Below are 18,322 nucleotides of genomic sequence, written 5' to 3'. Positions count from 1 at the left end.
TAATAGAGAAAAATAACAAATGTAATAATAATAATAATAATAATAAGATCAGAGTGAAATAATAAATGTATCAATAATAATAGAGTAAAATAAATGTAATAGCAACAATAATAGAGAAAAATAACAAATGTAATAATAATAATAATAAGATCAGAGTGAAATAATAAATGTATTATTAATAATAATAAAAATAAGTAAAATAGATGTAATAGTAGCAACAATAATAGAGAAAAATAATAAATGCAATAATAATAAGATCAGAGTGAAATAATAAATGTATCAATAAAAATAGAGTAAAATAAATGTAATAGTAGCAACAATAATAGAGAAAAATAATAAATGTAATAATACCAATAATAATAGAGAAAATTAATAAATGTACCATATATTCTCGAGTATAAGCTGACCCAAATATAAGCCAACCAGGACCCTCACCCGAGTATAAGCCTAGGAGAGCTTTTTTAGTCCTAAAAAAAAGGGCTGAAAAACTAGGCTCATACTCGAATATATACAGTAAATATGTTTTGGACAATGTAATTGATCACCCCGTGAATTATGTGCCCAATCCAAGGGTTACAACCACAAAGAACCAAGCGTGCGCAATGCACATCCCTGCAAGCAGCGTTTGTAATTATTCCAAGTCGAATAACATGCTGGTCAATGCCGTTCCTCGATCTCCGTCCAGCCACCACCAGCAACCGATCAATACAATGTGCAGGAGGGAAATAGATGATGCTTAGGGCACTCTCTGCCCTGCACATGCCCATGCGTTCGCATGCAAAAAGCCCGTCCCCACTGGCTCCGTCCCCAAAGCAGACTCAGCAAAGCTGCCCTTTCTGAACTCCACCAACGATGGAATTGAACCAAACTTGGCACAAAGATGTGTTGTCGAAGGCTTTCATGGCCGGGATCACAGGGTTGTTGTATGTCTTTCGGGCTCCCAGACTCAAGGACAATGCCCAGCAAACCCTTCCAGTATTTCCTGTTGATCATTGAGAGTTTTGTGTGCCAAGTTATGTTCCACTCCATTGTTGGTGGAGTTCAGAATGCTCTTTAACTGTAGGTAAACGATAAACCCCAACAACTAAAACTCCCAAATGCCAAGGTCTATTTCCCCCAAACTCCACCGGTGTTCACGTTTGGGCATATTAGGTCTTTGTGCCAAGTTTGGTCCAGATCCATCATGGTTTGGAGTCCGCGGTGCTCTCTGGATGGAGGTGAACTACAACTCCCAGACTCAAATTCAATACACACCAAACCCTTCTAATAGTTTCTGTTGGACATTGGAGTTCTGTGTGCCAAGGGTTGTTGAATATCTTTCGGGCTGTGTGGCCATGTTCCAGAAGTTGCTGTGAGTTTTCCGAGCTATCTGGCTGTGTTCCAGAAGCATTCTCTCCTGACGTTCCGCCCACATCTATGGCAGGCACTCTCAGAGGTTATAAGGCATGGATAAACTAGGCAAGGAAGATAATATATATATGTGGAGAGTCCAGGATGTGACAAGAGTCCTTTGTCAGTTGGAAACCAGCGCTAATGTTTCAGTTAATGACCCTAATTAGCATTAGAAAGGTTTGTCTCTTGCCTGGGGGGCATCCTTTGTTCAGAGTCATTAGCCGTCCTTGGGGCTCCTCTGCTCTCAGAGTGTTGCGTCCAATCTACTGTTCTGATTTTTGAGTTTTTTAATACTAGGAGCCAGATTTTGTTCATTTTCATGGCTTCCAGCTGACAAAGGACTCTTGTCACACCCTGGACTCTCCACAGATATATATTTACCTTCCTTGCCTAGTCTCTCCATGCCTCACAACCTCTGAGGATGCCTGCCATAGATGTGGGCGAAACGTCAGGAGAGAATACTTCTTGTTGTAGTTCACCTACAGTAAAATAATAAATGTAATACAGTAGAGTCTCACTTATCCAATATAAACGGGCCAGCAAAACGTTGGATAAGCGAATATGTTGGATAATAAGGAGGGATTAAGGAAAAGCCTATTAAACATCAAATGAGGTTATGATTTTACAAATTAAGCACCAAAACATCATGTTATACAACAAATTTGACAGAAAAAGTAGTTCAATAAGCAGTAATGTTATGCTGTAATTACTGTATTTACGAATTTAGCACCAAAATATCACGATATATTGAAAATATTGACTACAAAAATGTGTTGGATAATCCAGAACGTTGGATAAGCGATTGTTGAATAAGTGAGACTCTACTGTAATAGCAATAATAATAGAGAAAAATTATAAATGTACCATATATACGCGAGTATAAGCCGACCCAAATATATGCCAACATTTTCATCATCATCATCCATATACTGTAGAGTCTCACATATTTATCCGACATAAACAGGCCAGCAGAATGTTGGAAAAGCAAAAATGTTGGATAATAAAGAAGGGATTAAGGAAAAGCCTATTAAACGTCAAATTATGTTATGATTTTACAAATTAAGCATCAAAATATGTTTTACGACAGAAAAAGCAGTTCTACATGATAACGTTATCTAATAATTACTGTATTTATGAATTTAGCACCAAAATATATTGAAATATATTGAAAATCTGACTACAAAAACATTGACTACTAAATGACAAACTGTGTTGGATAATACAGGATGTTGGATAAGCGAAGGTTGGATAAGCGAGACTCTACTGTAAATAAAAATATAATGTGTGCCAGTGAGGGACCTCATATCTCCCAAACTGCTCCACCGATTGTTATGGAATTTGGACACAACATAGCATTCAAACTAGTTCAAGCCAACTCTCACAAACCTGACACACCTGAGAAAGGTAAAATCGTACCCCTAAGCAGGGGTACTCTCACCCGAGGATAAGCCGAGGGGGGCTTTTTCAGGGCTGAAAACTCGTATACTTGAGTTAATATGGTATGTTGAATTGGTTGAGGTTTGATGAGATATTCATGGCAAAACTAGAGCAAAATATGCTATAGCAGGATGTCCCATGGCAGTTTAATAAACCTTTTCCATAAGTTTTATTATGATAGGACCAATCAGGAAATGATTGTTTATAAGCCTGGAACAAAAATCATGTTACATCGTGTAATACAGTGGTTCCCAAACTTATTTGGCCTGCTGACCCCTTTCCAGAAAAAGTATGACTCAGCCCGCCTGGAAAGGGGGCGTGGCTTAGAGGGGTGGGCGTGGCTCCTGCTCAAGAGGGCGGGGCTGAGCCTCTCCCCTAGTCCAAGAGGCAGGGCTGCGAGGGGGAGGTGGGCGGGGCCACAAATGGGCGGCCAGGACTGGGATGGGCGGAGTTACGAGCTCTGAGGCAGGGCTGAGCTTCTATCCCTGTCCTGCAGCACCTGCCAGGACACAGGAGGCGGGGCTAGAGGAGGGGGCGGGGCCTCTTCTCAAGTGTCTGACAGGGTTGAACCTCTATACCCCGCCCCCGTGTTCTAACAAGCACCTCAGGGGTGGTATATAGAGGCTCAGCCCTGTCACGTGCTCTTGGGAAGAGGCCCCGCCCCCACCCCAGTCCCGCCCTTTAGTCCTAAAAGGCCTCTCAGGAGAGGTTTAGAGGCTCAGTCCTATCTCAGGCTCTTGGGAAGAGGCCCCGCCCCCGCCCCAGCCCCGCCCTTTAGTCCTAAAAGGCCTCTCAGGAGAGATATAGAGGCTCAGCCCTGTCTCAGGCTCTTGGAAGGAGGCCCCGCCCCCTTACCTAGCCCTGCCCTTTAGTCCTAAAAGGACTCTCAGGAGTGATATAGAGGCTCAGCCCTGTCTCAGGCTCTTGGAAGGAGGCCCCGCCCCCTTACCTAGCCCCGCCCTTTAGTCCTAAAAGGACTCTCAGGAGTGATATAGAGGCTCAGCCCTGTCTCAGGCTCTTGGAAGGAGGCCCCGCCCCCTTACCTAGCCCCGCCCTTTAGTCCTAAAAGGACTCTCAGGAGTGATATAGAGGCTCAGCCCTGTCTCAGGCTCTTGGAAGGAGGCCCCGCCCCCTTACCTAGCCCCGCCCTTTAGTCCTAAAAGGACTCTCAGGAGTGATATAGAGGCTCAGCCCTGTCTCAGGCTCTTGGAAGGAGGCCCCGCCCCTCCTCTGGCCCCGCCCCAGTGTCCTAATAGGTGCCATCACTGCCCCCCTGGATCGCTGCAGAGCCCACCAGGGGGAGGTATCGCCCACTTTGGGAATGACTGGTGTAATACAAGGTGGGAAACACAATGAGATTTGTGAAATCTGCACCTGAGAGACACAAGGACCCTAGAAGGACCCCATTCTCAGATGAAAACTCATTTCGAAATGTAACATCTCATCTCATTGTGTTCGTTTCCTGACGGGTGCCCGGGAGGGACGGAAACGCGGGGCGCGACACCGACTCACCTACATACTCTGGGTCCACGCGGGGGGAATAGAGGCCGAATTTGATGAAGATGGGGAGGAGGAAGCCAAAGCGCACCCACTCGATGACATAGAGCGGGGGGCTGGCCGCGTCGGACTTCAGCAAGTTGCAGCCCAGGATGGTGCTCTCCCCTTGGCGCCCAATCACTGCGCGGGGCTCGTCGTCGCTCTCACCTGCGGGCAATGGGCACAGGTGAAAAAAGGAGGTTGAATTGCACGTATCAATGACCTTACAACCTCTAAGTGACAAGAAGGAGCAAGCCACCACACTGAAATAATAATAATAATAATAATAATAATAATAATAATTATTATTATTATTATTATTATTATTATTATTATTATTATTATTATTATACTGATGCCTCAATTAATGATGATGTGGACTCAATCCGGACCAACTTGGCACACAGACCCAACATAGCCAACTGCGAATAATGGCAGGGTTTGGGGATGATTGCCCTGGGAATCTGGAAGTTGTAGTTCACCTTTATCCATACAGCACTGAACCCAGCCAACGATGGATCTGGTCCAAACTTCAGTGATATGACCTAACACCCCAAATCACTCCACTCGTTGGGCAAAAGCGACCACGACATCTTAGTATTTTTGTTATATGGAGTGAAATGTTGAATCTATTATTGCTGTGGAATTGTGTGATTTCGTTCCGGCAAGCATTCCAGCAGTCAAGAGGTTAATTGCAGCGAGCTCTGATTGATCGCTGGAAGGGCAAATGGCAAAGACTTCCGTTTGTGCTACTTGACCGGAAGATACATCACAGGCTGTGGAATACAGTGAACTGAGGGTTGTTGTATGTTTTTTGGGCTGTATGGCCATGTTCCAGAAGCATTCTCTCCTGATGTTTCGCCCACATCTGTGGCAGGCATCCTCAGAGGTTGTGAGGTATGGAGAAACTAAGCAAGGAAGGTTTCTCCAAACTCCAGAAACTTGGTTAAGCGAGTCTTGGATAAGTGAGACTCTACTGTATATATCTTCTCCATAGGGAAATCCCATGCCTTATGCAGATATATTTTCTATAATTATACGCATAATAAAAGTGAAAATATGTGTGGTTGTTTGTGTGATTTCCGGGCTGTATGGCCATGTTCCAGAAGCATTCTCTCCTGACGTTTCGCCCATATCTATGGCAGGTATCCTCAGAGGTTGTGAGATATATATCCCTCACAACCTCTGAGGATGCCTGTCATAGATGTGAGATATATATCCCTCACAATCTCTGAGGATGCCTGCCATAGATGTGGGCGAAACATCAGGAGAGAATGCTTCTGGAGCATGGCCATACAGCCCGAAAAACATACAACAACCCTGTGATCCTGGCCGTGAAAGCCTTCGACAACACAGTGAACGGATTTTGAGAGAGACAGACTTGCTCCATTTTTGATCGTATGGATGCAACATGTGTCCTGATAGTTTTGGAATTTAGCACTGTAAATAATGTAAATAAAGCGTCAGTGCCGCTGAGTTTCGGCCGATATAAACCAATGAAGTTGTCATTCTTTGACGGTGCCACTTTCGCCGTTTGCAAAGTGGTCTGACAGGGTGAGCTGAAGTGAGACCTGGCTCCTCATCATCATCATCATCATCACATACCGCCTGCAAATATACCTCTGGTTTTGCAATGCCAAGGCCTTACCTTGAGTGCAGCTGCTGCAGACCAGGGCAAGGTAAACAATCCATAAACACCAATTCATAGCACAGCTGCCCCGGCCGGACACCCCGCAGCAGCGCCAAGAAGGGTCCGCTCCCGAGACCACGAGGAAGGCGGGGACACCGGAGGAGGGGTCAAGTGGCCCTCGGGCGCCGGGTCCCTTGGATAGAACTAGGAGACACCATCGGGCAGCTCCCCGGGACCGTTGCAACCTCGGCGCCTTGTGGCCGGGCTCCGTTTCTCATCTCCGCGGAGCCGCCTTCAGTCGGACATCGCGCCAGACGGGCTACGGCAGGGAGGTCATGGGCCCAGCAAGTCCTCCTCGGCGTAGACCCAAACCTGGTCCAAAAGGAAAAGAAGAAGATTTAATATGGGAAAGGTAAACAAATGCACAAAACGGCCCACATTGTTCTCAACGTAGATGATTTGGACTGTAACTCCAGCCCCACATGACTTTGGAGGTGTCTATGGATCTGGACCAAACTTGGCATGAATACTCAATAGGTCCAAACGAGTTTGGGAGTTGTAGTTCACCCACATCCAATGGAATCAAACCATGATGGATCTGGACCAAACTTGGAACCAATACTCAATAGGCCCAAATGTGGACATTGGTGGAATTTGGGGAAAATAGACCTTGGCATTTGGGAGTTGTAGTTGCTGGGATTTATAGTTCGCCGACAATCAGAGAGCGCTCTGTACTCCACTAACAATGAAATTGAACCAAACTTGGCCCAAAAAACTCCAATGTCCAACAGAAACTACTTTTTTTTTTTTTTGGAATTTCACACTGCCCTTTTATTTATTTATTTATATATTTACATTTTTTTAAATTAATTTATCAATCCAAATCTATAAGTTTACATTTTCCTCATTTTACAATATCTTAAACATATCGTGTCGTATACAATCCGACAGTAAAAAAAAAAAAAATCAAGGACATCTTTAAGCATATTTCTTATCAGTTTTTTAACTTTTCCATTACAACTTTACTACATCTCTCATTACTGCACACCTTTTATCTACTTATACATGTTTCATTATTATTATTATTAATAATAATAATAATTAATAATTCAAAATGTATAAGTACAGTAGAGTCTCACTTATCCAACATAAACGGGCCGGCAGAATGTTGGATAAGCGAATATGTTGGATAATAAGGAGGCATTAAGGAAAAGCCAATTAAATATCAAATTAGGTTATGATTTTACAAATTAAGCACCAAAACATCATGTTAGACAACAAATTTGGCAGAAAACGTATGCTATGTAGTAATTACTGTATTTACGAATTTAGCACCAAAATATCACGATATATTGAAAACATTGACTACAAAAATGCGTTGGATAAAAACCGCATCCAGATTGATTGGATGACTATGTCTTTTGTGGCCAAATTTGGTGTGATTTGGTCCTGTGGTTTTGTTGTTTACTCCATGGGAATTATGCACATTACACACACACACACACACACACACACATATATATTGTAATATATTATCATATTATTACTATTATATTATTATTATATTATTCATTATTCATGACTACATGGAAACTAGAATAGAGAGAAATCAGCAGGGAAACTGCAAGAGATACCATAGACTGGGCTGTGGCGCAGGCTGGTGAGCAGCCAGCTGCAACAAATCACTCTGACCAAGAGGTCATGAGTTCGAGGCCGGCTCGGAGCCTATGTTTGTCTTGTCTTTGTTCTATGTTAAAGGCATTGAATGTTTGCCTTATATGTGTAATGTGATCCCCCCTGAGTCCCCTTCGGGGTGAGAAGGGCGGAATATAAATGCTGTAAATAAATAATAAATAAAACCATTGGTGTAATGGCACACAGGTAACTCAGCGGTTAGACTGAAAAACCATAAAATAATTTTCTGGTTGGGGGTCACACCAACATGAAGAACAGTATCAAGGGGTTGCAGCATTGGGAAGGTTGAGAACCACTGATGTAATGGCACACAGGTAACTCAGCGGTTAGACTGAAAAACCATAAAATAATTTTCTGGTTGGGGGTCACACCAACATGAAGAACAGTATCAAGGGGTTGCAGCATTGGGAAGGTTGAGAACCACTGATGTAATGGCACACAGGTAACTCAGCGGTTAGACTGAAAAACCATAAAATAATTTTCTGGTTGGGGGTCACACCAACATGAAGAACCGTATCAAGGGGTTGCAGCATTGGGAAGGTTGAGAACCACTGATGTAATGGCACACAGGTAACTCAGCGGTTAGACTGAAAAACCATAAAATAATTTTCTGGTTGGGGGTCACACCAACATGAAGAACCGTATCAAGGGGTTGCAGCATTGGGAAGGTTGAGAACCACTGATGTAATGGCACACAGGTAACTCAGCGGTTAGACTGAAAAACCATAAAATAATTTTCTGGTTGGGGGTCACACCAACATGAAGAACAGTATCAAGGGGTTGCAGCATTGGGAAGGTTGAGAACCACTGATGTAATGGCACACAGGTAACTCAGCGGTTAGACTGAAAAACCATAAAATAATTTTCTGGTTGGGGGTCACACCAACATGAAGAACCGTATCAAGGGGTTGCAGCATTGGGAAGGTTGAGAACCACTGATGTAATGGCACACAGGTAACTCAGCGGTTAGACTGAAAAACCATAAAATAATTTTCTGGTTGGGGGTCACACCAACATGAAGAACCGTATCAAGGGGTTGCAGCATTGGGAAGGTTGAGAACCACTGATGTAATGGCACACAGGTAACTCAGCGGTTAGACTGAAAAACCATAAAATAATTTTCTGGTTGGGGGTCACACCAACATGAAGAACCGTATCAAGGGGTTGCAGCATTGGGAAGGTTGAGAACCACTGATGTAATGGCACACAGGTAACTCAGCGGTTAGACTGAAAAACCATAAAATAATTTTCTGGTTGGGGGTCACACCAACATGAAGAACCGTATCAAGGGGTTGCAGCATTGGGAAGGTTGAGAACCACTGATGTAATGGCACACAGGTAACTCAGCGGTTAGACTGAAAAACCATAAAATAATTTTCTGGTTGGGGGTCACACCAACATGAAGAACAGTATCAAGGGGTTGCAGCATTGGGAAGGTTGAGAACCACTGATGTAATGGCACACAGGTAACTCAGCGGTTAGACTGAAAAACCATAAAATAATTTTCTGGTTGGGGGTCACACCAACATGAAGAACCGTATCAAGGGGTTGCAGCATTGGGAAGGTTGAGAACCACTGATGTAATGGCACACAGGTAACTCAGCGGTTAGACTGAAAAACCATAAAATAATTTTCTGGTTGGGGGTCACACCAACATGAAGAACCGTATCAAGGGGTTGCAGCATTGGGAAGGTTGAGAACCACTGATGTAATGGCACACAGGTAATAAAATAATGGTAGTAAATTGTTTTTGATTTATTGAATACAGTTATATATTACAATTATATATTTTTGTTATTTAAACTACACATATTGCAAAATTATAGTTTTTTTTCTCGAAGTGACACACCACCCAAGTCATGCTAGGTTTTTTTTGGTGAATTTTGACACACCAAGCACAAAAGCTTGCCCATGATTGGTATAGCCTCATATAAAAGACTAGCTGTGCCCGGCCATGCGTTGCTGTGGCAAAGTGGTGGTGGTATTGGTTTAAAATTGTTGTGTAATTTTTATTTGACGTTATTTGCATTTTTTTATTAATTTTATTGTAAGTTATATTTTTATTTATTATATTTTATTATTTTCTTGTATTATTTTTAGTTATTTTCTGTTATTATAGTATGTTATTGTATTAATTTTTTAGTGTTTTTTATTATTATTATTTTTTGGATTGCTAGGAGACCAAGTTGGAGGAGCTTAGCCTTCTAACTGGCAGCAATTGGATAAAAGCAATTATTCCTCTCTCTCTAATTAGGACTTTATTTTTCTTTTCTTTTTGTTGTATCAACCTAGAGGCGTGGATGATGGGTTGTGTTGTCAAATTTCGAGGTTGGGGGGCCTGTAGTTTTGTTGTTTTGTGGGTCGCCGTGATGCCATCACTCTTTTATAGATATAAAGTTAAGTCCAATCGTATCCGACTCTGGGGGTTGGTGCTCATCTCTATTTCTAAGCCGAAGAGCCGGCGTTGTCTGTAGACACCTCCAAAGTCATGTGGCCATAGGCATGACTGCATGGAACGCCGTTACCTTCCCGCCGGAGCGGTACCTATTGATCTACTCATACTCTGGGGGTTGGGGCTCATCTCCATTTCTAAGCCGAAGAGCCGGCGTTGTCCGTAGACACCTCCAAAGTCATGTGGCAATAGACATGACTGCATGGAACGCCGTTACCTTCCCGCCGAAGCAGTACCTATTGATCTACTCATACTCTGGGGGTTGGTGCTCATCTCCATTTCTAAGCCGAAGAGCCGGCGTTGTCCGTAGACACCTCCAAAGTCATGTGGCCATAGACATGACTGCATGGAACGCCGTTACCTTCCCGCCGGAGCGGTACCTATTGATCTACTCATACTCTGGGGGTTGGGGCTCATCTCCATTTCTAAGCCAAAGAGCCGGCGTTGTCCGTAGACACCTCCAAAGTCATGTGGCCATAGACATGACTGCATGGAACGCTGTTACCTTCCCGCCGGAGCAGTACCTATTGATCTACTCATACTCTGGGGGCTGGGGCTCATCTCCATTTCTAAGCCGAAGAGCCGGCGTTGTCCGTAGACACCTCCAAAGTCATGTGGCCATAGGCATGACTGCATGGAACGCCGTTACCTTCCCGCCGGAGCAGTACCTATTGATCTACTCATATTGACATGTTTTAGAATTGCTAGGTTGGCAGAAGCTGGGGCTAACAGCGGGCGCTCATTCCGCTCCCGGGATTTGAACCTGGGACTTTTCGGGTCTGCAAGTTCAGCAGCTCAGCGCTTTAACACACTGCGCCACCAGAGGCTCCTATAGCCTCTTATGTGCCACATTATATTATATTTAATTGCATTGTGGCGCATTATGCGCCTCTACCCTGACCAGCCTGTGTCCCAATGGACAGATGGGTGACACTGTTTTTGTTGGCAGTCTCCCATCCGCGCTCGAGCCAGGCCTTGTCCCGGCTTCACTCCCAAGATCAGACCAAATCTGGTGCCTCTGCGGTATTTACTTTGCTCTAATCTCCGGCGGAGGCTGACCTTGGGGTCTCGGATTATGAGATCCATATGCATCTGTCATGTTTGCCCTCGCGTCGCCTTTTTTCCTCGGCAAACGGCCGAAATACGCCCATCGGCAAAACCGCCCCAAGGACTCGGCCCGACTCAAGATGCCATTTCCGTGCTTTTAAATGTAGGGATCGCTACGCCATGGATGTTTACACCATCGGTGCAATTTTGCAGAATTTTTAAAATACTTTTCCGAACAATGGAGTTCACCGATTACCACTCTAGCATTGAATGGCCTTTCAGCTTCAAAGCCTGGCTGCCTCAATGCTAATCAAGGTGGTAAATTGCGACATTCACCCACCTTTCTCCCACCTCACAACCTCTGAGGATGCCTGCTTACAGATGCGGGCGAAACGTCAGGAGAGAATGCTTCCGGACAGCCTGGAAAACTCACAGCTGTTCTCACGGCACTGAAATGGTTGATTTTAGTGTTTGATTGTTACAGTCACAAAACGAGGTTATGTTTTGCAAGTCTTTCGCAGAATACTTAAATTATTAAATTTATTATTATATTATATTATATTATTATTAAATTTATTATTATTGACACAACGACGTTGTATGACACAGCAAACAAGATAGATATGCTGGATTTCGTTTCACAAAACCACAAGTCGAACACTTCCCAAGTGTCTAGGACTGTGTGATGTATTTTCGGATGATGCGTGCAGATCCCAGCAGGGTGGCCTTTTGCAGCTGGCAGATCGTAATTTTGTCAATGTCTATTGTTTCCAAATGCCGGCTGAGATCTTTTGGCACGGCACCCAGTTTATTTATTTAAATTTATTATTATTATTATTATTATTATTATTATTATTATTATTATTATTATTATATTGTTTATTATTATAAATTGTTATACAGTAGAGTCTCACTTATCCAAGCTAAATATTATAAATTATTAAATACTGTATATACTCGAGTATAAGCCTAGTTTTTCAGCCCTTTTTTAAGGACTAAAAAAGCCCCCCTCGGTTTAGGTGAGGGTCCTGGTTGGCTTATATTTGGGTCGGCTTATACTCGAGAACATATGGTACATTGATTATTTTTCCCTATTATTGTTGCTACTATTACATTTATTTTACTCTATTTTTATTATTGTTAATAATACAGTGGAGTCTCACTTATCCAACATAAACGGGTCGTCAGAATGTTGGATAAGCGAATATGTTGGATAATAAGGAAAGATTAAGGAGAAGCCTATTAAACATCAAAATAGGTTATGATTTTACAAATTAAGCACCAAAACTTCATGTTATACAACAAATTTGACAGAAAAAGCAGTTCAATACGCAGTAATGCTATGTAGTAATTACTGTATTAACGAATTTAGCACCAAAATATCATGATATATTGAAAACATTGACTACAAAAATGGCTTGGATAATCCAGAAACTTGGATAAGTGAGTGTTGGATAAGTGAGACTCGACTGTATTATTAAGCAGAAGCTGGATGGCCATCTGTTGGGAGGGCTTTGGTTGTGTCTCCCTGAATGACAGAATGGGGTTGGAGTGGATGGCCTTTGTGATTCCTTCCAACTTAAGATTCAAAGACTCAGGCTGGATGGCCATCTGTTGGGAGGGCTCGAACTGTGTCTTCCTTGATAACAGAATAACAATGGGCTGGATGGCTATTGGGGTCTCTCCATACTCTAGGACTCTATTATTGTTATTATTATTATTATTATTATTATTATTATTATTATTATTATTATTACATTAGAGTCTCATTTATCCAAGCTAAACGGGCCGGCAGAACCTTGGATAAGTGAGTGTTGGATAAGTGAGACTCTACTGTACATTTATTATTTCACTCTGATCTTATTATTATTGTTGCATTTATTATTTTACTCTATTTATTATTACATGTATTATTTTCCTGTATTATTATTTATTATTATTATTATTATTATTATTATTACATGTATTATTTTACTCTATTATTAAAAGGATACATAAGCACATTTACATTGAAGAAGATGAGAATAATGATTTGTTCAGAGTTGGGCAGTCTTATGTTAAATTAGAGCTTTATGTAAATATTCAAAAACATTTAACCTACTGATGCCTCAATTAATGTAATTTTATTGGTATCTATTTTTATTTCTGAAATTTACCACCCTCGGCTTATACTGGAGTCAATGTTTTCCCAGGTTTTTTGTGGTAAAATTAGGTGCCTCGGCTTATATTCGGGTCGGCTTATACTCGAGTATATACGGTATATTATATTATATTTATTTTATTTTATTTCTGAAATTTCCCACTCTTGGCTTATACTGGAGTCAATGTTTTCCCAGTTCTTTTGTGGTAAAATTAAGTGCCTCAGCTTATATTTGGGTCGGCTTATACTCGAGTATATACGGTATATTATATTATATTTATTTTATTTTATTTCTGAAATTTACCACCCTCAGCTTATACTGGAGTCAATGTTTTCCCAGTTCTTTTGTGGTAAAATTAGGTGCCTCGGCTTATATTCGGGTCGGCTTATACTCGAGTATATACGGTATATTATATTATATTTATTATTATATTATTATAAATTTTAAATTTATTTTATTTTATTCCTGAAATTTCCCACTCTCGGCTTGTACTGGAGTCAATGTCTTCCCAGTTTTTTTGGTGGTAAAATTAGGTGCCTCGGCTTATATTCGGGTCGGCTTATACTCGAGTATATATGGTATATTATATTATATTTATTATTACATTTATATTATTATTATTATTATTATTATTATTATTATTATTATTATTATTATTATTATTATTATAAATTGTTATATTTCTATTATAGATGATGCAAATATTATAAATTACTAAATTATTTAAATTAAAACAATTATTTTAATTGAAGTGTTCAAAGTCAGCCAACTTGCTGTGTCCAAAGCAAGCCAAGCCAGCATCTCGGTTTCTATTTTCCAAACTTTCCTTTCCAACTTTCACTCCTTTAATCTCTCCTTTGTTTATCTCCGCTCGTCTCTTTAACCTCCTTTCTCGCCGACCTTCGAAGTACTAAAAGTTTTGGATGATGAGCCAATAAAACATATATACAAAAATATAATATAATATACATAATAAACCAAGTCATGGATGAGTTCCGGGCCTGGCAATGGAAAGCAAGCAAAGAATAAACAAGTAGATTAAACTAAGGAAACATTCAATTATATACACACAGCAGGGACAAAAAGCCAAACGAAAAGTCTCATCTTCGTAACTGTGGCTTTATAATAATAATGTGGGACTTCCGAATCCAAACTGACAAAGTTCTGGAACACAACACACCAGACATCACAGTTGTGGAAAAGAAAAAGGTTTGGATCATTGATGTCGCCATCCCAGGTGACAGTCGCATTGACGAAAAATAACAGGAAAAACTCAGCTGCTATCAGGACCTCAAGATTGAACTTCAAAGACTCTGGCAGAAACCAGTGCAGGTGGTCCCGGTGGTGATCGGCACACTGGGTGCTGTGCCAAAAGATCTCAGCCGGCATTTGGAAACAATAGACATTGACAAAATCACGATCTGCCAACTGCAAAAGGCCACCCGACTGGGATCTGCACGCATCATCCGAAAATACATCACACAGTCCTAGACACTTGGGAAGAGTTCGACTTGTGATTTTGTGATACGAAATCCAGCATGTCTATCTTGTTTGCTGTGTCATAATAATAATAATAATAATAATGATAATAATAATAATAATAGAGTAAAATAAATGTAATAGTAGCAACAATAATAGAGAAAAATAACAAATGTAATCATACCAATAATAATAGAGAAAAATAATAAATGTACCATATATTCTCGAATATAAGCTGACCCGAATATAAGCCAACCAGGACCCTCGCCCGAGTATAAGCCGAGGGGGGCTTTTTCAGTCTTAAAAAAAGGGCTGAAAAACTAGGCTTATACTCGAGTATATAAGTATTCGTATTAATTGTATATTCATATTATAATTATGGAATATTGATATGAATAAAATATTATTAATATTCAATAATAAACTAACTACGACTGACCCTACTTAGTTTCCAAGAAAGGATTTTCTTTAGCTTGGACCCCAAAAGTCTCCATACATTTGAGGGAGGGATAACAAACGTAGCGTGGAGTTTTAAGCAGCGGATGGGTGGCCATCTGTCAGGAGGGATCGAATGGTGCATTTCTGCCAATTAGAAGAGGGTTGGACTGGATGGCATTTGGGATTTTATTGCATAAGTCTACGATTGGGGGGAAAAGAATTCGCGTGTGCTTAGAAAGTAGTGGCCAACACAGAGAATTTTGCAAACATTTTGCAAACATTTTGCAAATACCTGAAAACATTTCGCAAATAATTTGCAACATTTAGCAAACATTTTACAAACATTTTACAAATATTTTAAAACATGTTGCAATCATTTTGCAATTTGCAACATTTAGCAAACATTTTACAAATATTTTAAAACATGTTGCAAACATTTTAAAACATGTTGCAAACATGTTGCAAATACCTGAAAACATTTTGCAAATCATTTGCAACATTTAGCAAACATTTTACAAATAATATTTTAAAACACGTTGCAAACAATTTGCAAACAATTTGCAAATGTTTGCCAACATTTGAAAACATTTTGCAAACCTTTTAAAACATTTAAAAACATTTTGCAAATATTTGCTAACATTTTGCAAACATTTTGCAAATATTTGCTAACATTTTGCAAACATTTTGCAAATATTTGCTAACATTTTGCAAACATTTTGCAAATATTTGCTAACACTTGAAAACATTTTGCAAATATTTTGCAAACATTTTGCAAATACCTAAAAACATTTTGCAAATCATTTGCAAACATTTAGCGAACATTTTACAAATATTTTGAAACACGTTGCAAACATGTTGCAAACCTTTTAAAACATTTTGCAAACATTTTGCAAAGACCTGAAAACATTTTGCAAACATTTTACAAATAAATATTTTAAAACACGTTGCAAACATTTTGCAAACAATTTGCAAATATTTGCTAACATTTGAAAACATTTTGCAAACAATTTGCAAATATTTGCTGAGATTTGAAAACATTTTGCAAACCTTTTAAAACATTTTGCAAAGATTTTGCAAAAATTTTGCAAAAACCTGAAAACATTTTGCAAACATTTTACAAATAAATATTTTAAAACACGTTGGAAACATTTTGCAAACATTTTACAAATAAATATTTTTAAACACGTTGCAAACATTTTGCAAAGCAATTTGAAACTACAGTAGAGTCTCACTTATCCAACACTCGCTTATCCAACGTTCTGGATTATCCAACGCATTTTTGTAGTCAATGTTTTCAATATAGCATGATATTTTGGTGCTAAATTTGTAAATACAGTAATTACTACATAGCATTACTGCGTATTGAATTACTTTTTCTGTCAAATTTGTTGTCTAACATGATGTTTTGGTGCTTAATTTGTAAAATCATAACCTAATTTAATGTTTAATAGGCTTTTCCTTAATCTCTCCTTATTATCCAACATATTCGCTTATCCAACTTTCTGCTGGCCCGTTTACGTTGGATAAGCGAGACTCTACTGTATTTGCTAACATTTGAAAACATTTTGCAAATAATCTGCAACACGTAGCAAACATTTTGCAAATAATATTTTAAAACCTGTTGCAAACATTTTGCAAACAATTTGCAAATATTTGCAATCATGTTGCAAACACTTTGCAAAACAATTTGCAACTTTTTGCTAACATTTGAGAGCATTTTGCAAGCCTTTCAAAACAGACCAGGAGACCTCACCTGATGGATCTGGACCGGCTTCACCTTCTTGGGCTTGGAGAGGAAAAACCACGATGCATCTTGCTGGAGCTCTCCGCGGTGTTCACATCTGGCTTGCCGAGGTCCAAAGAGCCTGGACCTGTTCCAGATGTGGCTCGGCTAGGAAGGATGCTCCTCTCCCGGCCAGAACCTGGACTTTTTGGGATTCCCACCAAGTCAGAGCCCGATCCTCTTGCAAACTTTGTGCCCAAACTCTGAGCTTGCAAGCACTTGATATGGCTTGTGGCCCCTCCGGCTACTCCTTGCATTGCATTTTGGACTCCAAGTGAGATCCGGCCACTTGCTGTGGTCCCAAGCTCTCTCCGCCCGCACAATGGAGGCCAGGGATCCTCGCAGCCTTTGTGGGCCCGGCCACAGCCAATCCCCGGCCACAACCGGCCTCTTGCACCTTCCAAACCGGCCAACCCGCACCCGGCACTGGAGAGGTTTAAATCCTTGCAAAGCCAAGGGGGCCTCTCTCTTGCAAAGGTTCCTGGGACTTGTAGTTTCCCCACAGGCCTGGGTCTCATGTGTTTGTTGGCCCAGACTGCCTCCCAGTGGATTGCACCTTCACGGCCATAGGGATCAAGGGCCAACCCAAGATTTTATCATTACATTTTTTGTATCTGATCTTTTATGACTTGCTTTTATTGTTGATTGACTTGTTTTATTGCTTTGTTTTTATACTGTTGATGTCCGGGCTTGGCCCCATGTAAGCCGCCCCGAGTCCCTTTGGGGAGATGGGGCAGGATATAAAAATAAAATTATTATTATTATTATTATTATTATTATTATTGACACAACGACGTTGTATGACACAGCAAACAAGATAGATATGCTGGATTTCGTTTCACAAAATCACAACTCGAACACTTCCCAAGTGTTTAGGACTGGGTGATATTATTATTATTATTATTATTATTATTATTATTATTATTGACACAACAACGTTGTATGACACAGCAAACAAGATAGATATGCTGGATATCGTATCACAAAATCACAACTCGAACACTTCCCAAGTGTTTAGGACTGGGTGATATTATTATTATTATTATTATTATTATTGACACAACGAAGTTGTATGACACAGCAAACAAGATAGATATGCTGGATTTCGTTTCACAAAATCACAAGTCGAACACTTCCCAAGTGTCTAGGACTGTGTGATGTATTTTCGGATGATGCGTGCAGATCCCAGCAGGGTGGCCTTTTGCAGTTGGCAGATCGTAATTTTGTCAATGTCTATTGTTTCCAAATGCCGGCTGAGATCTTTTGGCACGGCACCCAGTGTGCCCATCACC

At 40.5% G+C, this 18,322-nt stretch overlaps 1 protein-coding gene across 3 annotated transcripts in view; it reads right to left on the bottom strand.

Moving 5' to 3' along the window:
- Positions 1–17,649, bottom strand: part of igsf9 (immunoglobulin superfamily member 9) — a 67,791-nt gene extending 50,142 nt beyond the window's left edge. Inside the window, exons 1-3 of one of the 3 annotated variants that reach the window (XM_062964767.1) lie at positions 17,001–17,649; positions 6,014–6,367; positions 4,342–4,533 (exon numbers count right to left, since the gene is read on the bottom strand). In XM_062964767.1, coding sequence (XP_062820837.1) covers positions 4,342–4,533; positions 6,014–6,071 — 250 coding nt within the window. In that variant the 5' untranslated portion in view covers positions 6,072–6,367; positions 17,001–17,649. The remainder of the gene's footprint in view (positions 1–4,341; positions 4,534–6,013; positions 6,368–17,000) is intronic. The other 2 variants (XM_062964765.1, XM_062964766.1) reach the window with 2 other exon arrangements.
- Positions 17,650–18,322: the final 673 nt, after the last annotated feature.

The sequence above is a fragment of the Anolis carolinensis genome, unplaced genomic scaffold (genome assembly GCF_035594765.1).
Source record: "Anolis carolinensis isolate JA03-04 unplaced genomic scaffold, rAnoCar3.1.pri scaffold_14, whole genome shotgun sequence".
Lineage (NCBI taxonomy): Eukaryota > Metazoa > Chordata > Lepidosauria > Squamata > Dactyloidae > Anolis > Anolis carolinensis.
Note: the sequence above shows the minus strand (reverse complement) of the source record. Positions and strands in the feature narration are given on the sequence as shown.